This window comes from Cyprinus carpio, chromosome A19 (genome assembly GCF_018340385.1).
Source record: "Cyprinus carpio isolate SPL01 chromosome A19, ASM1834038v1, whole genome shotgun sequence".
Lineage (NCBI taxonomy): Eukaryota > Metazoa > Chordata > Actinopteri > Cypriniformes > Cyprinidae > Cyprinus > Cyprinus carpio.
In genome coordinates this window covers 6,894,342-6,914,462 of record NC_056590.1, presented here as the reverse complement: position 1 = coordinate 6,914,462, position 20,121 = coordinate 6,894,342, and the positions used below count along the sequence as shown (strand labels likewise).

Below are 20,121 nucleotides of genomic sequence, written 5' to 3'. Positions count from 1 at the left end.
ATGATAAAATGAGACATGCAGCTGACACTCACCTGAAAAAGTGTATCTCTGTTCCTGCTCGTTTGTGGGATGCTGTGACAGAAACGACGGCGATCACACACTCATTCATAAAAACGCACCGCGGATCTTTTGCGCTCACAGTAGACGCGCGCGCGCGCTCACGAGCGCAGCAGCCAGACGCGAGATCTAAAAATAGCGCGACAGAAGAGAAGCACCAGAATGACTGTTTCTCACATCACCATAATGCCTTATATTACTCAAGACATGCTGACAGAGTAAGGAGCATAACACAATGAGTGTGACGTGATTTTTTACAACATTACAGACATTCTGAATTGAATTGAATTGAATTGAATTGAATTGAATTGAATTGAATTGAATTGAATTGAATTGAATGCTTTATTGTCATAGCATTTTTCTATACAACGAAATTAGGAGCACTTCTCCTGACTGGTGTTAAAAAAAACAAACAAACATATAACCACAGACAATAAATAAGACTAGACTGTACAGTACAATTTTACAATTAAATACAACAAGTGACTGAGTCATGATATTCACATTGAGCAATCTGAGTAAAGTGACCATTTATAGTATATTTGCACGTTGGCCTTCACATTGACATGCACAGTAAGTTAATATAAAAGTACAATTTAAATGGAATGAGTAACTGTGGTGATTTAGTGACTAGATGTAGTATTGCACATTGACATATAGTGTATATTATTGCGTATATATTATTGCACCTTTACTGTAGATATAGTGTTTCACATTTATGGTATTTCACCCTGACATACTATTTAGTGAATCTGTTTGAAGTTCTGATAAATAAGTGTTCAGTCAGTGGTATTGCAGATTGACATACTTCATATTGTATTGCATGTTGTATAGCAGCAGTATAGATAGACGAGATCTGAATGAAATATAGTGACTGTAGTTAAAAGAATAACGTGGTTGGAATAGTATTTTAACATTAGTGCATTTATGAGTTTAAAGTCCTGATAGCAACTGGGAACAAACTGTTCTGTAAGCGAGTGGTTTTTGCTCTTGAGGATCTGATACAGGTATAAAATATACAGCCTAATTGGCTTAATTTTCATTTAATTTAAACTATCAGCATCATTTAAAGTAGAATTGTTGGGTATATATATATATATATATATATATATATATATATATATATATATATATATATATATATATATATATATAAAATGTTTTTTTTTTTGTTTTTGTTTTTGTTTTTTTTTACATTACATATATATTTTGTCCCATTTTGTATATTTATTGGGCTATATTTTTTAAACATGCAGAGAGTAATTTACAGCACTATTCGAAAATTCATTTAAATTCATTCATTTATGACTATAGAAAATTCATTTAAAATGTAAAAAAAAAAAAGACTTATAAATGTTAATATAAATGTTATAAAACAGTGCTGTCTGGAATTTTTTTTTTTTTTAATTCAGGTACTACTGTCTTTATTTTTGTTCAGTTGCAAAAATTAAACAGTGTCTGTACAGTTAAGTTTATAATCAAGAAAAGAAAAAGTGGGTAAATAAGTTTACAAACCTTTAGGGAATATTTAGCTTTCTTATTCTTTCAGTCAGCAAAACCAAAAAGTTGTGTTTCTTATTAGATTATTTACATTTATGAATGTTATGTTGTTTATCAATCATAGGCCTAATCCATTTACATCTAAGAGCAACTCCAGCGCAATCTCTTTGATTCAATCTTTTATACCATTTAAGTCTGTGTGCTCAACTACAGTTTTATCAGTATCACTTTCATCAAGAAAATCAGTTTAATGATGTGTTTTTCTAAAACAGGTAAATGCACATGCATGATGTATTCGAATTAAATAAATCGAATAATTAAATACATAAATAAAAAGAAAATAATGAAACTTTCACATCACGCAACTTACGTCATGCTCTTGCAGCTAACACTGGCAACATATTGTGAAATACTTTAGTATTGACAAAAAAAAAAAAAAAAGAAAAAAAATGCATTTATTCCAGCTGTGCACTTAAACACGTTTTATTGTGTCACGTGTTGAGAGCACTGTAGTCAAAACTGCTGTATCAGTGCCTGGACCAGCGTAATGCGTTCAGATGACGCACGATTTGTGAACTAATTTGATTGTGAAATATTTTTCCACAAGCCGTGGCACGTTACTATCTTTAGATCGTCGATGCCAAACAGGGTTTGTTCTGTTTAAATGTACCAACGAGATAATAAAGCACAAGTCACGGGTAGGAGAGGTGTGTCATCACGCGCTGACCAATCACGGGGAACGCTACAGGTAAACTTTTTGACTAGTATGCCCACTCTACAGCGCCGCCCATTGGATAGTTGAGCAACAGCGCAGGCGGAATAGAATAACACACGGCTCAAGGCTAATATTATAAATATAATTCTAAATGAGAGACTATATTCGAAAATATGTACGCATACATAGAAGTTCAATATAGGCTATATTAATCAATAAACGATAGCCGCGTAGGTAATCTTCCGGGCGATAGAATCCTTCGAACCAATCGTAGCCACCGTTTATCATCACGTGACCTCCCCTCAGAAGCGCGCTGGAGTGTGCGCTCTAGCTTTTGCGCGGAGACTCCTCGGCTTGTCGGGCTCGCGCACATGGCGGCTGCAGGGCAGGCAGGGCGCGCGCAGTCCCGAAGCGCCTCGGTTTATGAACGCGAGAAGACAGGAGACCGTTAAAAATGTGGCGGGGATAAACCAAACGACCTCCGGTTTTACATTTTAAATAATGTTTGCAGAGGTAAGCCACGATTTCATCTTCACTGCTCAGTCCGCTAGGTGTGTTTTCGCTGTGTCGAGCTGCTGTGTCGAGCTGCTGTTAGCTTAGCCGTGTGTTACCTGAACAGGTAAACACACACACACACTGAAGTACACACACGGTTACACACATTAACGCACACGCAGCTTGTGTGCGGGATTACACGCATTAATGTGATGAGATTAACGTAGATGTTTCCGAGCGCTGACAGTATAAATCTGCAGCTAGCTCAGCTAACATCAGCTGTATTTACTCCATAAGTGTGTGTTTACACGAGTAATGTGTGTGTGACAGCTGTGTGGAGGGTGGAGATGAGGGGCTCTTGTGTGTTTTCTGCGTGCTTCAGCTTGTTAATGTTGAAAACTGGTGGAAAACGACAGATGCGTCGAGACATGTAGTTGAAACTCCTGCTACTGTCATATGTTTGTGTGAGTGTATCATTCGAGCTTCTGATCGTGTACTTACACTAACAAGACTCGTATGATGACGAAAAATAACAGTTTGGAGTTTATGGGACAAGCAAAGCGTTGTAGTCCAGATCACAAAGTTGTTTATGATGACATAGCTGATAACAGACACTTGTTTTGTGTGCTACTACCTTACTTCAGTATCTGATCATGTGTTTATATTAGAAACCTCACGTTTACAAAAGAGAGAGGGCCTGTTTAACTGTATATTTTGTGGTTCAGGTCATGCATTTGTTAATATGACGAGAAGCCTGTTGCATTTGCCATGCTATTTATTTTAACCTGTCTCCATATGTTTATTGTTTCTAAAATAAACCATTTAAATATAAAGTAGACCAGTATTGGATGTATATACATGCATGCAGACATTCATAACAAAGACGATATTTACAAACATAAAGACAACACATAAATATTACTTATAATACATTTTGTAAAACGTATTATATTATTTTATAAGTGTTACACCAAAAACTAGTTTTACAAGCAGTTCATTTTTTACAGTTTATTTTTTAAATGCAAATAAATGTCAAATTCTTTCTTATAAAATTAATTAAATTAGGTGTTTTTTTTTTTGAAAATGCATGTAAACTTTATAAACTATTTATTTAATAATATAGAAGTTTTTGGATAACTAAGTTTCTACAAAATTAGAAAGGTCAATCCAAAACAAGCAATGAGGTGAAATATTGTAATTAAACTTTGCACATTTATAGTTTACGGGGGAAAACAAACTTGCAACAACTTTGTTGGGCAGAGGAATTTTTGTTGTTGTTGAAGAAGCCAGAATTCTTTCCATTCCAGTAAGATGATAAAGTTGGTCAAGATAAGCTTGACTTTATGAGACGTCTTGTTTGTGAACATTATTTCCGTTTCTGAACTTGTCATTTTAAAGGGACAAACGTGTTTTGGCCTCTAAGCAATGTTTAAACCTATGCAAATTTAGTGGTGTAGTTGGATATTATGGCAAAAGAGCAGTCTGGTTTGCATGACGCTTATTTTGTTTGTGGATGTGCCATTTCAGCCTCAAATTATAGTATTAAAGTAAACTCCTGTTTTGTCTGTAAGTGACATTTAAAGGAATAGTTCACCCAAAAATGAAAATTTGCTGAAGATTTACTCACCCTCAGTTCATCCAAGATGTAGATGAGTTTGTTTCTTCATCAGATTTGGAGAAATGTAGCATCGCGTCACTTGCTCAGCAATGGATGCTCTGCAGTGAATGGGTGCCATCAAAATGAGAGTCCAAACAGCTGATAAGAACATCACAATAATCCACACCACTCCAGTCCAGCAGTTAACATCCTGTGACGACAAAAGATGAAACAAATCCAGCATTAAGACGTTTTTAACATCAAACAGTCGCTTCTGGCTAAAATAATGAATCCATAAAAACACTTCCTCCAGTGAAAAAGTCCATCTCCTGTTTTTCTCTCACTGTTTTGGCTTGTAAATGGAGCTTGATCAGTGCAGATTTCTCTCCTGATTCAGTCCAGACCACGTTTTCGCTGGAGAAGGAGATATTATGGACAGAGTACTTATGAACATGAAGAGGAAAAGTCATAAAAATCAATTAGTGAGAAGTGTGGGAACCTGGTGATTTTGTGAATAGGTGTGTTACCTTTTGTTTTATCAGTACGGCATTGTTGAAACTCATACACTTATGATGACAGGCCTGATTACAGGTATTTTAGGTTAATGGTCTAAAGGAAAAATCATGCATTTGTAAAAAGTTTCAGTGCATTGAAATCTGTGGCCGTGTTTTGTCACCTGATGACAGGTGGATGAGGGGAATCCTCTTTAGTCACATGACCTGCTGTAAGAACGTCTCTGCTGGCATATCAGGACTTGAACGCAGTCGTCTTTGCATTTTAGGGCTTGATTGGACCTTGAAGTTAATGCATTACTGCAAATGTTTCACTAGCCTGATGAACCAAAGCATTTCAGGTCAGACTGCTGTGATTCATGTGACAGTATATTACAGCTCATTTCATTTATTTGCAGTAAATAAGAACATATAGAATTAAAGGAATGTCATGCACAACGGGGTCTTTTCATGTGTGCTTCTGTTGTTTCGTCAGCGCTCCATGTGTAAATATTAAGAAGTATGCATGCTTGCACAGTACACCGCTGGGTTGTGTGTCACCAGAGGAATGCAAAACTGTAAATGGGCAACACTTGACTAAGAGTCAGGCTCGTATTACCACACGAGTAGCTCAGTTCACCTGTGCGCTGAAACTGTCCTGGAGTGATTGACATGCTCTCAGCGTGTGCCCTGTTTATGCTCATATGCGTTGATCTTTTCTCGTGTGTGTTGTGATGCTGTCATGGTGTGATTGTAAATCTCATCACATCATTCATTGTTATTGTTTTTGACAGGCTGTTAATTCACCGTTACACCATGTAACCTGTGAAATGAAGGAAGTGTTTTTATTTTTATTTTTTTGTATTTACATAGCCTTCAAGTTTGATTGATAGATGTTTCAAATTTTACCAATATTAATTTGTATTTAGTTTATATATTTCATCATATTTAATAATAAATTAACTTAGACCAAGGTGGTAGAGCTCCAGTGTTATTTTAATATCTGTTATATACTATTATAGTTTTTATGAATATTTTATATTATAAATACATTTTTATTTTCCATTTTCTTTTTATTTTTTAAAGTTTTAGCAATTTTGTTGTGTTTTTGTGTCATTTTATTAGTTTTTATTTTTGTTTTAGTTTAGTTATTTTATTTATTTATTTTATTAATATTTATAATTCGTGTTAATTTTTAGATTTTAGTCTAAAATTTATTTCAAGTAACAATTTTTTTTTGTTTGTTTGTTTTGTTATAGATATATATAATTAGATATAATATTTTTTTTTTTGTTTCTGCCAGGCTAAATTCATGTCTAAATGCTAAAAACAAGAAGAGCAATAGCATGAGCAACTCATAGCAAACACAACTTTTCTTAGAGTCCAAAAAGTACATTTTTAAGAACATAATTTTATTTTACTTTAAGAAAGTCTACAGTCTACAGAGATCTTTTACTCCTTTCTCTGTAAGTGCCGAAGGTTTATATCTGGATTGTACACACAGTGTTTAATCTCAGGACAGCGGTACTCGAGCCTAAGGTATTTACAGTGCTCTTAAAATAGACCTCGGTGACCAGCCTGAATTAATGGCCAAGCCTGATGAGTTTTGTGCAAGATCACTCTTGAACCTTCGGGATCTTTTTGGCACTTGCTATGATCATTTTCTGAGCTCTTCTCAGTGCAGATTCACCGTCCAACTTTATCAGCTCAGACTGTGTATAATGGCCTTATCTCAGGATATTCAGGCCTACAGCACTTCCATGCAGCGCAATGTTAATGAATTTCACAGTTTAAGAAAGTGGAGCTTGTTTGCAGCAGGTGATTGAATGACATTCGGTGGATTATAATCTTAACTTGGCTAAAGTCTTCGCTGACCCGTCCTGTGAGGACGCAGCAGGACAGAATGAGATCATCGCTGTAAAGAGGCCTTTTAACTCAACAGCTTTACACCTTTCTGTTGAGAAATGAATGACTAATTGGTTAATCTACTAGATTATAATGAGGTCCCCTTGCGTCTGTCCTCGAAAGCTCACAGCGCTTGTCGTCTTACTGGATGGAAATTATGTGATGTGCTCTGATGTGAAAACATGATGAAGGATAGAACGGCTGCTGGATTATTGTGTTTGACAACAAAGAGAGCAGCTTCAGTTTTCTAGTCCACCTTGGGCTCTAATCTGCTTTAATCTTATTTTGGTGGCGATTAGGGCTGAAACATGTTATTCAGTGCACACGGAAAACGTCCCACAGTCAAGGATATTTTACAAACACTTAGATTGGATGTGTATTTGTGCAAATCTCTTTATCTAATGAACACAATGCATAAGCTGCTTATATTAACTAGTGCATTTTCATTAAAACAGTGAATGTATATCCATACAGTTTTTTCTTAGCCTAATTTTTGTTGGATTGATGTAGTGGTTAAAATGCTGGACTATAAAACAGGTGATAAAATCCCACAGACTTGCACTGAATCACAGAGACCCAGAAGGTGCAGGACTCTTATAAGTTGAGTCTTAAAAACAAACTTTTTTTTTGGATGACCTTATTTTAAAGAAATATAGTTTTTTTTTTTTTTGATTAACTTATTTTAAAGAAATATAGTTTAATTGCTGATAAATTTCATCAATTCACCTGCCATTCCGCAGATGAAAATATAAAAATATCAATTGTTTTGCTGTAATAGTGTTGTGTTGTTTGCTGAGGTTTCAGAATAGTTTGCAGACAGCTGCTTTGCAGTCCTGTGACGCGCCGCTCAAAGCCTTTTTGTTCACCCTTCTAATAACACATCCATGCATTGTGAGGCATAAAAACAGTCTCTAGAAAACTACAGCAGATCCACAGGATGTCAGCAGAAGAAGTCATGAATGGTCTGCTGTGGGCAGAGGACTCAGCAGGTTACAGAGTAGTGGTCAACCAATATATTGCCAAGGCCGATATATCGGCTGATATTTGGCATTTGTTAAATATCGGCATCGGCCGATATATTTTTTTGGTAGGTTTATTTTTTTGCTATGCTGGTGTTTTGCGGTGCTAGACACTTTTGCTGTTGTTTACTGTCATTGTTGTTTACTGTCATTGTTAACAGTTCTGTGTATTATGGTTAGAGTGGTTAAACAAAGGAATTAATGTATACAGAAAGTATTATTTATTTAAACAAATCTTTGAATGACTAATGAACATTTATTTTCACAAACCTTGATGAATTGTTTGATTTGAGCTGTGAGATCGTGTGAAGTGTGTATTTTTATCCAGCATGATCGCTTGTTCTCTGCGTGACCGTCGGTCCGTGTGAATTGAATGTTTTAAACTTTAAACTTGTGATTTCAAATTATGCTGCACTTTATGCATTTGCCCACTGTCATATTCATGTAATTTTCACTGTGTGCTGTATGTAAAATGAGTGTTACTCTGGCTTTATTTGAAAAATGTGATTCCCAATGCTCACAGACTTCCCAGAATACTGAGTGCTCTTGTTGGTTACAGTGTTTACTTCCTTTTTAATTTTTATTAAATATTTATTTATTTGTGAAAAATACTTTGTCATCTAAAGTATACGTGTAAATTTACACATTTATTTTTTAATCCATTGTCAAATTACTTCAAATTTCTTAAATATTAAAATACAAAAATTATATCGGCTTTATATTGGCTATCGGCCACCCTGTTTTCCAAGATATTGGCATCGGCTGTTAAAAAAAAAAAAATCAATATCGGTTGACCACTATTACAGAGGTCAGTGGGTCAGGACTAGGGTTTGTGTTCCTGAAATGAATCACCGAGGTTAACTCAGTGCCATCATGTGGCATCAAGTTCCATTTAATTTTTTTCCAAATGTATTTTTTTCTGTTTGAATTTTTCTGGATTCCATTTGAATTGTTAAATGAAATTTTATTAATCAAAAAGCATGTCTAATTAATTGAGATTATTGAACTTATACAATTTAACAGCAATTTATTAAAAGTTAACTAAATAAATTTTTAGGGCCCTGTGAAATTAGTTTTTTTTTTTTTTTTTTTTTTTTACCACCTAATTTTTTGTTTTCCATTTCCATTTAGGATTCCATTTGAATGGTTTAATCAAAAACATGTCTAATAAATTGAATTCATAAAAACTGCTTAATTTATTAATTTGCTACATGATAAAGTCCTATGAAATTCTTTGTTGTGTATTTTAATTCTTCTGGTAAAAAATTTATTTAAGTTAAATCAAACTTTTATTTTGATGGGTTGCATTCACATAGAGACATGCAGAACATGCAGGATTCATATTTAAATAGTCTTTTTGTGATGTCATTCACAGACACTAGTCCATATTGTGATTTTATTTAAGTGTACTGACCTTATTCAAAATCTGACAAATACCGTGACATTCCATGTGATACAGTAAATTCCATTTTTATGAAAGAATTCTGCGATTCCTCATTTTCCGCATCACAGAAATCATAGGGCCCTATGTTTAGGGATGAGTTCATGTGGTATCAAAGTTCTCTAAAATATCTTAAAAATATCTCAGTTTCTTTCTTTTACTCTTTTGCAGTCTTTACTCTTTGCCCTTTATTTTCTCTCTTCTTTCTTTCTCAGTCATGTTCCTTTGATCATATTTTTGGCTGATGTTTATTTAAGCTGAGCAGGACACACTCCAGGTCCGACCCTTCAGATCCAGAGCACACAGGGATGTGTGTGTGTGTGTGTGTGTGTGTGTGTGTGTGTGTGTGTGTGTGTGTGTGTGTGCACGATCAGCTCAGGAAGGGAAGTGCACAGATTGGGTCACTGAGTTTCCTGTCCTGGCAAAAACAGGAAACCTGGCCATAGGACACATTCACAGTCACACTCGCTTCTCTCATCTGTGTCGTCCTAATTTGTTTCCTCCCTTCAGTTCTGTTGAAATCCTTTTACCTGTCTGCTGGAAGCGCCTGCACTGTGCTTTCAGTTCTTCTGGTTCTCTCTTACGATGATGATGATCTGGAGCAAAGTGCAGCTTGGCGAGATGGCCTGTAATTTCACTACTTTAATTGCAATATAAGAACGATAGTCTGACCCTTACTGATTATATCTGGCATGAGTCAGTCAAATCAAAGAGAGAAAAGCTCAGGGTCTTTTACCTATGTGAGCATGAAAGCAGTAGTTGATGCTGCTGAAATGATGATGCTAGCAACAAATTAATGCCTTTGTCATAGAGATAAAATATAATTTTAATAATAAAGTGCATTTTCATGGCTGGTAAATTTCCTCTCTTCACCCACTAAACATTTTAGACCCTGATGATGTTCACTTCCAGTTGTTCAGTAGCTGCAATCATGTCATGGTTTTCTTCTGTACTGTACGTTCAAGTACACTGTATTCATGCTGCTTTCATTCGGATCAATGAAAGCTCTTCAGCATGAGCACTCACAGTCAGCCAAAGATAAGAAATAATGTCATTAACTCTGTGTGTTTCAGGCCAGTCTGTCCATCTGGGGATGGGGGGGTCTGGGAGTCGTCCTCTTCCTCATCACATTTGGACCTTTTGCCATTTTTTATCTGGCCTTCTACATCCTCTGTTTCATTGGCGGGTAAGTGCATCACAAATACATCTTATTTTAGTGCGCTTTAAAGGGATAGTTCACCCAAAAATGAAAATTACCCCATGATTTACTCACCCTCAATCCATTCTTGGTGTGTATGACTTGCTTCCTAAAGATGAATACAATTGGAGTTACATTAAAAAATGTTCTTGCTCTTCCAAACTTTATAATGGCAGTGAATGGCTGTTGAGATTTTGAAGTCCAATAAAGCGCATCCATCTACCATAAAGTATACTCCAGATGGCTCCAGGGGGGTAATACAGGCCTCCTGAAGCAAATCAATGCGTTTGTGTAAGAAAATATCTATATTTAAAACTTTATAAACAGAAATCTCTAGCCTCTGCTAACTGTCATACACGCGTTCACAATAGAACGCCATTCCAGCGGATGATGTAGCGTAAGCTAAGTGACAAATGCAGAGGCGCAGAAGAGAGAGCAAAACAAAAAATGGTCACGAATTAGAATAACAAAATGAGGATTTATAAAGAAAATTGTCTGAGGATTTCGAGATAAGCAAAGAGGAGACTGGGATTCCTTTGCTGTAAACAAAACTTGGTTCTCATGAGACTAGCGGAAGCTAGAGATTACGGTTTATAAGGTTTTAAATATAGATATTTTTCTTACACAAACGCATCAATTCGCTAAAGAAGGATTTTATTAACCCTTCTTAAGTACTTTTTATGATGGATGGATGCACTTTATTGGACTTCAAAATCTCAACAGGCATTCACTGCCATTATAAAGCTCGGAAGAGCCAGGACATTTTTTAATGTAACTCTGATTGGATTCGTCTGATAGAAGAAAGTCATATACTCTAGGATGGCTTGAGGGTGAGTAAATCATGGGGCGATTTTAATTTTTGGGTGAACCATCCCTTTGACCTCTGCAGCACCTGTTGATGCTCCAGTATGACGTTGCATTCTCTCTCTTCTCCTTTTCTAGGGGTTTTGTAGTGCTTCTTTTATTTGGAAAGATAAACTCAGAGAAACACCTGGAAAGGTGTGAACACTCCTACCTGCCATCGACACAGTCAGCCATACTGAAGGTGTGCAAACTCTTGAATGTTTGTCTTCCAAGTTTTGTTTTTCGTATTTTCCACAACACACAAAAGCATTTATAATACATTATATCAATAAAGTATGACATGCAGCTTTTTTCTTATGTTTTAATTAAAAATAATAATTACATGAAATTTTTAAAATTTTATAATTTAATTGAATAATAATAGTTTATTAACATTTTAAAAATAAAAAATGTAAAAATAAAAAATAATCGTTAAAAAGTATGACAGGCAGCTTTTTTCTTAAAATGAATAAATTAAATGTAATTAAATAGTTTCATAATAATTAAATGATTTAATTAAATTTATTAAAAAACTAATTTATTAAGTTAAAAAAAATTATATTCATAAAAATATGTACATTTGCATTTTTGTTCATTTCTGTGACATATATAGTGGTTCTGACCTTGATATATAGATAGATAGATAGATAGATAGATAGATAGATAGATAGATAGATAGATAGATATATATATATATATATATACATATATATATATATATATATATATATATATATATATATATTTCTATCTATCTAGCTATCTATATATTATTATTTTTATTTTTTTTTCAGACATTCTCAAAAAGCAGTGGTAATCAAATAAAGGCATAAAACCATTAACAATTCAATTAATCTGTACAAATATATATTATTATATTGGAAATTTTCGAACAAAGTGTTTATTGATAATATAACATGGAAGTAAAAATTGGATATTCCTTAAAAAATTAAGTTTTATTTTTGTAGTTATTTTTATTAATTTGGGAAGTACATTCTACCATATAAAAGTAATATATTTCTGTCGCAATTTCTTCATATTTTGTGAAGACCTTCTGTGGAGTTTCTGTGTACTTATGACAAAATCATCAACATTTATTAAGAAAGTAAATTGCTAATTTTTATTTCATGTTGTCTTCGAATTGCACTCATGTTCAGCTTCTGAGTTTTAATCCTCTGTGTTTGTTTGTCAGGTTTTGGAGGAGATGAAATCAGAGTCCAAACCCATAAAGATCGATCGGCGTCTGACAGGATCCAGTATCATAGATGAGCCACTGCAGCAGGTACTGTACCATGACCAAACGGACAAATGAACGTGACAGCTAAAAGCTCGTTCATGTGCTTGAGGAACCTGTGGTTTCTCAACTGATGAGTTTGTCCAGACTGTCGAGCTTTCGCTTCACAAAATCCATTTGTTTCCGCCTGTGACGCGTCAGATGCTGGATCAGCTCATTTGAGAGTTAAGGCTGTACTGGTTTTTTCATAGAGCAGATGAGCACATGACACTCGTTTTCAGTCAGTGGTCTCACATGCTTTACTGAATCGGTCTGCTTACAAAGCATATATTCTGCTAGGGTCACTTTTTTAATGCTACACTTTAGCTCTTATGCGATGAACACAAACAGGAGAAACACTGTGTGCAATGATACAGTCAGAAGGCTTTTCAGTCTACACATCACCATCATTTACCATGGATTTACCGTAGTAACACTCGCTGCACCATGGCATTGTGGCAGAAATTTGGGATATTCACACAGAATTTTATTAAAATAATAATGGTATATAATTGTAGTATGTATTTGTGATTAAGCTATCGCATGTGTGCATTTATACTGAATGTTTTTAGACTACTGTTTTTCATACAAATAGGCCACCTAAAAACCACTTAGTTATATTTTTACCATGGTATTGAGGTGCTATACGTGTGGTTTTCACTGTGTTTGTCATGATTTAAATGTATGCTACTATGGGAGACCAATGCTTAATTTAAAAAATAAATAAATTAATAACTTGGTCAGGATAAATTTAACCATATAAAACTGAGGTTGCTGGATTTTTCACAGATGTTACTGATTTTGAAAATGAACAAAAATTTACCTCTGCATCCTAACTCAAGCTACTATCAAATGTGCATTTTTAAGAGACAAAAAGTGATATTATTATTAATATTATCATGCAACCCAAACATGTTTCTTGATTTGAAACAATATCACTCATTAGAACATGCAGAAACTAAGAAATACATTTTCTGTTAGATATTTATTTTGTTAAGGAAAATGAATGGTCTGGTTTCTACAGCTTTCACTTTGGAGCATAAATCTGGCTTTAAACTTGAAAGAAATACAGATTTGACATTTATCATGATAATTATCGATATCGACTGATATGAAAAAAACTTATTGTGATAACTTTTTTGGCCATATTGCCCAGCCCTATGCACAACCATTTTACACCCTTTTTTTTTCATTTAGAAAACAGATTGAGAGATAGGGATTTGACATGATTTATTAAACTGAGAAGCCAAAAAAAATGCACTGTACACATAAAATATTGGGAATTTTTTTTTTAAAAAAAATGCACTGTAATTGTTAGTACTAATTTTTTTGGCCATATCGCCCAGCCCTATGCACAACCATTTTGCACCCTTTTTTTTTTTTTTTGAAGTCAAGTCAAGTTTATTTGTATAGTGCTTTCCACAACACATTGTTTCAAAGCAGCTTTACAGAAAATCATGTTTATAATACCTCTAAGCCTTACAGTCACATTTAGCAGATTAGAGCTTGGCGATAATATAGTTTACATTGTGCATTAAACTTAATAATTTAATTAATTTAATAATTATGTAAAAGTTTAATGTAATGTGTGTTTTAATGAAATTAAATATTTTTTAATAATAATTTGTTAATAATTTACTCATTTTTTAATTTTTTTTATTATGGGGCCCAATTATTTATTTATTTATTTATTCATTCATTCATTCATTTAGAATTCGGCGTTAACAGTTTTTGTTTTTTTGGATTTATGATTTAATACAAATTTATTATCAAAAGTGATTGTAATCACATAAGGCATAAAATATTAACAATTGAATTAATGTTTAAAAGTGTAATATTAATTTAACAATTACCTAACAATTTTTGGGAAATTTTGAAACAAAGTGCTACATAACAAAGTAATGTTTTTCTATAATATCGTGAGTGTACTGTATGTATGCAGAAAACGTTGGACATACTAATAAATCCTTTACATAAAGAGCTGGGCGATGATATGGTTAAATTTTCCAACTATATAAACTAACATGCAGCTAAGATTTGCTATATATTATATATATATAGTTTAACGTTAGTGTGCTGGTGAAGTAGGACGTATATAATATATATACATCTTAAAATATATTGCTGGGCGATAAAATAGTTTACATTTTTCAGCAACATAACAATTAAGCAGTTGAGATTTGCTCTAGAGGTACGTACGGCTTAACATAAGTGTACTGTATATATCTGGGTAAGTTTGGATATACTTACAGTAGTTTATATAATTTGTTATAAATTATAATTTCCATTGTAATCTTTGCAGTGCATTTTGGAATAGCATAATCTGCAAGAATGCATTTGATGCTGCCCAAGAAGTTAATTATAGCAAGGTTTCTTAGAAGATGTTAGCTAATGTTTTGAACGGCCTTCTTGTGGAAAGTGTTGACTGAAAATGTTTTTGTCTAGGTCAGCAGCAGACTAGGTTTTTGGAACGAAGCTGATGTGTTCAAAAGTGGTTCCTGATTTTATTTTTTGTTTTGTGGTTTAGTTTCAGTAACTGAAAAAGGTAAACTGGAGAGACTTGCAGATGTGAGAAAAAAAACAATAAGTATCCCGTGATATGAATGTGTCTTGTCCCTTAGTATAAGACCTCTTCATGAGTGAATCATTGTGAAACTCATCCTATGTTAGTCTGAGGTTTTGAGGAAATTGCTTTAGGTTATAGACAGTCATGGTGAGAGAACGTCAGCAGCTCCAGCTCTCGGTCTGTTCTACTGAGCTTCACATCTGCTCAGGAATGTCTACCCAGAGTCCTTTGCGGAGAAGTGATGGGTCATTGTGTCTGTGCCAAAATTAACCTAGAGCACATGATCCAGAAAAAAATACATTTCCTTGTGGGAAATCCGGTTTATTTTTTCCTAAATTCATTTTTATTTTTCCCATTTCATTTTTCTAGATTCCCTTAATGGTTCTATTAATTGATGTCTAATTTAACAATAAAACTTTAACAGATAAATAACTTATTCCTTTATTTTTACAATAATAAGGCCAAATGAAATGTTTTTTTTTTCTCTCTCTCTTTTTTGGAAATTCAGTGGTATTTTTCTGGATTTCTGAAATTCTTCATGAGCATTTTATCATTAAATTTGAGAAAAACTACTATCATATAAACACATTCACAGCAACCCGTCAAAATAAAAGTTCAGTTTAACTTGAAGAAATTGTGACAGAAATAAATTAGTGTTGCACAGCAGACAGTATATCTCAGTTTATTATTAATAATAATAATTATTATGATTATTATCATTATCGTTAGTATTATTATTAATAAAATTGATTATTCAAAATGAGTTAAATCATTAAAATAAAGAAATGCAGAAATACAGTAATACAGGAAAAAATAAAACAAAAAAGCACAGAATTTGGTAAAAATAAAACTGCATTTGAGAAACAATAAAACCCATTTCTTAGTGACCTTAAAATATATTTTTTGTTAAACTTTTAATAAACTTTTGTTCAATTGTGTACGATTTATGATTTCAATAAATTAGACATGCTTTTTTATTGTTAAAGTTTAAGAGTTTAACAGAATTTAGAAAAGTTAAACAAACAAAAAAAAAAACAGAAGTCTGAAAAATTAAAACAGAAGAACTGAATTTGGGGAAAAATAAAACAGATTTCATGTGGCCCTGTTTGTTTCAGGAAATGCTCATCTGATCCTCTTCTCATGTTGTTCATCAGGTCATCCAGTTTGCTTTGAGGGACTATATCCAGTACTGGTATTACACATTGAGTGATGATGAAACGTTCCTCTTGGAGATCCGTCAGACGGTCCAGAACGCCCTCGTTGAGTTCTCCACCAGGTGAGACACCCGTCCGACCCGTTTCCCCTCAGATCTGCTTTAAAATCACGGCTGTATCAGCGTGTGAGTGACACTGTGGTTTTTTCAGGGATGATGCAACACCTGACCACAAACCAAACACTGCATTCAGATGTTCTGACACATTTTTCCTGGTAAACACAGTGTTGAAATGGAGACTGTTTAGTGCATGATTCATTAAGCGCTCAATCTTTCCGCTCCTCAGGTCTAAAGAGGTGGACTGGCAGCCGTATTTCACCACCAGACTGGTGGATGATTTCGCGACTCATCTGCGTGTTTTCAGGAAAGCTCAGGAGAGGCTAAATGAGAGAGAAGATCCGAAACAACGTAATGATCATTCTCTTCTCTCCTCTCAGTTCACACTGTCTGCAAAACCAAAGCAAACAGTTTATCAGAGGCAATTCTGCAATACTGGTAACACTTCATAGTAAGGTCCCATTAGTTAATGGTAGCCAATGCATGAATTAACCTTAACAATGAGTATACATGCATTTATACCAAACACATTTGTTACGGTACTTACTCATCATTATTTACATTAGTTAATAAATACGACTGTTCATTGTTAGTTCATTAAATAATATTAACATAATTTATTTTATTATTTTAAATATAAAAAAAAAAAAAACATTTTAACTAAGATTAATAAATGCTTAAAAAATATTTGTCATTATTTGCAGGGTTATTATTAACTAAAACTACAACAAAAAAGACTTGAACTACTTGTTTGCTACTTGAAATAAAAATAAAATAAAATAAAAACAAAATGAAATAAAATACAGAAAACTTTAACTTATTTTATTTCAGCTGGTTGCCAAAAAAACATTTCTAATTTTCATTTAGTTTATATCGGTGATTTTAAATCACTAAAACAAAATCTGCAATAAAAAAATAAATAATGAAAACTATATTAAGAATAAATAAATAAATGACAAACTAAAAAAAAATATTCAATTACTATTTTGAAATAAAATCTATTATTTCATTTAAAATTATTTATTACAATTAAGACAGAAAATATAAAAATAAAAGCTAAATTAAAATAGTAATATATATTGCTATAACTGTATCTCAATTATTGTTAGTTCATGTTAACTGATTGTTAATGGTGACTAATGTTAACAAGTGAACCGGAATGTAAAGTGTTACTGTTTTTTCAAACCCATATAACTTGATTTCCTCTTTGAAATGCAGAAGTAGATGTTTTGAGGAATGATAATTGTGCTATTTTCAATATTTTTAATCTTTGGGTTAACTAACCTTGTAAAATAGAGTTGGATTACAAGTGAGAAGAGCAACCTAGAGCATTGTATTGCATCACCGCTGATCAAGACGTGGTGTAAAGATCTCAGTATCAAGTCTAAAACTGTTGTAGCATGTAAAACATAGCTGATTTCCTAACACCAGTTCCCGTTCACTGAGTACGGCGCATCTTGCTTGGAAACTTGATTTACTGACTCATAGTGTGAGCTTGTGCATGATGTCGTTCGTGTGTTTGTGGCAGGTGACGCTCCGGAAGAGTTGTTGGACTCGTTTTTTGAGGCGGAGGTGGAAATGGAGAGGAAGATTTGTAGAGATGTTGTCTGCATGTCACGCAAGGATGAAGAAGGTAAGACAAACACAGAGGATTTGTGTCTATAGACGGTTCAGAGACTCCAGCCCAGTGATTCAAGGCGTGGTTTTGCGTTATATCAACAATAGAAATAATTCTCTAGGGCAGATCTTGCAAGCCAGATCATCTGAAAGACTTGATTAGCAAAAAATACAAACACACACCCAGTTATCAATGCAGTGAAATGCTTTGAGTGCTGTCTGGTAATAGAAGAAAACAATGAAACCATTTTTGTGTGGAGGTGTGTGTATAAATGTGCCCTGCGTATATAAAAGATGTCGTTATCACATCTGCATTCCATCATCATTACCAGATGAAAGATTACATTTACTCACCCTCATATCTTTCTAAAACCAACTTTCGTCTTTCCGTGGGGCACAAAAGGAGATGTTTTGATGAATGTTTACGCTGCTGTTTTCCACACACTGAAAGTGAACTGGAAAAACAGCTGCTTTGTGTAAAAAAAATGCACAAAAAATAAAACCATAAAAGAAGTTTGTATAGCTTGTGCGCTTCATTCAAAGACATCTGAAGTCATACAATACAGGCAACCCTCTACACACACCTTGGCAATATAATCTCCATCGGCTAGTACATTTTTTTAGTCGCCGGACTGATATACTATTTTACACACACCTTGGCAATATAATCTCAATGGGTTTGTTATTTTTTTTAGCTTAACTGCATGTTAATAACAATCAAATGAAAAAACTAAACACACACACACACACATTTAGTGATTAGAACTAAAACTTGGTAACCTTGTATGAATGCACATTTGTCATTTTAACAGAACTTAGGACTAGTGGTGATGCTTAAGGTATTGATGGCCATTCAGGGTTTCTGAAAAAAAAAAAAAGGTAATTCATAATAGTAATTATTATTAAAAGATAATACTACTACTATACTACTACAAAAAATGTACAACTCACTAAAAATTGAAGAGCTGCTGGGTTAATGAATATTAATCACGTTGTCAGCGGTACCTCAAACTTCAATCTCAACCTCAATCTTCTGCTTGTTCTTAAAAGCTGAAAAATTCTAAATAAACTCCGTTATTTTGACAGGAAAATACAACAAAGAAAACGGTTTACATGTAGCTTGTCGATCGAGCGTGGTGTGCAAGACTCGCTCTCTTTCTTTGCATGTGTGAGAAACAGTGTGTCAAATACAGGTGTGCTGCACATCCATTGAGATGAATTAAAAAATAACACAGATTGCTTAATGGAGAGCGAAACTCTCAAGCGCTCAGTCAGTGTTTAGCGAGTGGAAATATATCATTTAGTCACCTAGAGTAAGATTTGGTCACATGTGTGAGTGATTTACTCTCAATGTAGAGGGTTGACAGGGTTTCTGCAGATCCTTAGGTCATAAATAGTCTAAAGCCCGTTCAGACACACAGATTATGCGGTTTTGATTCATGCGATCTTGTCGTGTCGTGAACAAGAATCATGTCAGACTATACGATGCTACCCGAACATTCACCGCATGCCGTCATTAACAGCGTGCATGCTGTCATCAGTAGCGCGAGACAAGACAGAAGGTGCTGTGAGCGTGAACAAACAATGGCTCGCAAACAGTGTGTTTTGCCCTGTCTTGTCATCAGAAAAGCCCAAAAAAGAAAGAAAACCTGACAATGGACAAATCTGAATGGCATGAAGAGGATGGTATGGACTTTCAAAGAGAACTGAGGTAAAATAGTTATTATTTGACCTTTTTTTTTTTTTCACTGTCGCGGTAGTCCCGAATCATAAATGCAGGGGTATTGTTGCCGTAGCTCCATGAACCTTTTCCTTCATTGTAAAATTATACCTAGCAGGACCGATACCGTTGTCTCCCTTTTGCGTTTTGGCATGTTTGAAAGCTTGTACAAAGGCGCTTCTGTGCTCCTAAACATGCTAGTCTTTCTGTGTTGACATCGTAAAGCATCACATCGTGCTCTTACTGTCATATACGAATCCCCACGGCACCCTACGTCAAACAGATCGTGGCAAAATTGGGCTAAAATCGTGTAGTCTGAACGGGCTTTAAATAGTATAAAAAAATTGGATCATTTTTCTAGATTCCTTTTTAACGGTTTAATGAATTGATGTCTAATTAATTCAAATGGTATGT

General features: G+C 34.2%; 2 protein-coding genes across 5 annotated transcripts in view; one reads left to right on the top strand and one right to left on the bottom strand.

Moving 5' to 3' along the window:
• The window catches only part of LOC109108257 (histone deacetylase 9-B), a 37,650-nt gene extending 37,451 nt beyond the window's left edge, over positions 1–199 (bottom strand). Inside the window, exon 1 of the mRNA XM_042776190.1 lies at positions 33–199. The gene's annotated coding sequence lies outside the window, so the exon portion shown is untranslated. The remainder of the gene's footprint in view (positions 1–32) is intronic.
• Positions 200–2,618: 2,419 nt separating this feature from the next.
• snx13 (sorting nexin 13) overlaps positions 2,619–20,121 on the top strand; it is a 33,199-nt gene continuing 15,696 nt past the window's right edge. For 2 of the 4 annotated variants that reach the window (XM_042776184.1, XM_042776185.1), the window contains exons 1-7: positions 2,619–2,785; positions 10,294–10,406; positions 11,361–11,463; positions 12,454–12,543; positions 16,255–16,376; positions 16,600–16,721; positions 17,899–18,003. In XM_042776184.1, the coding sequence (XP_042632118.1) occupies positions 2,774–2,785; positions 10,294–10,406; positions 11,361–11,463; positions 12,454–12,543; positions 16,255–16,376; positions 16,600–16,721; positions 17,899–18,003 (667 nt within the window). In that variant the 5' untranslated portion in view covers positions 2,619–2,773. Of the gene's footprint in view, positions 2,786–10,293; positions 10,407–11,359; positions 11,464–12,453; positions 12,544–16,254; positions 16,377–16,464; positions 16,529–16,599; positions 16,722–17,898; positions 18,004–20,121 lie in introns of those variants that run through there. The other 2 variants (XM_042776186.1, XM_042776188.1) reach the window with 2 other exon arrangements.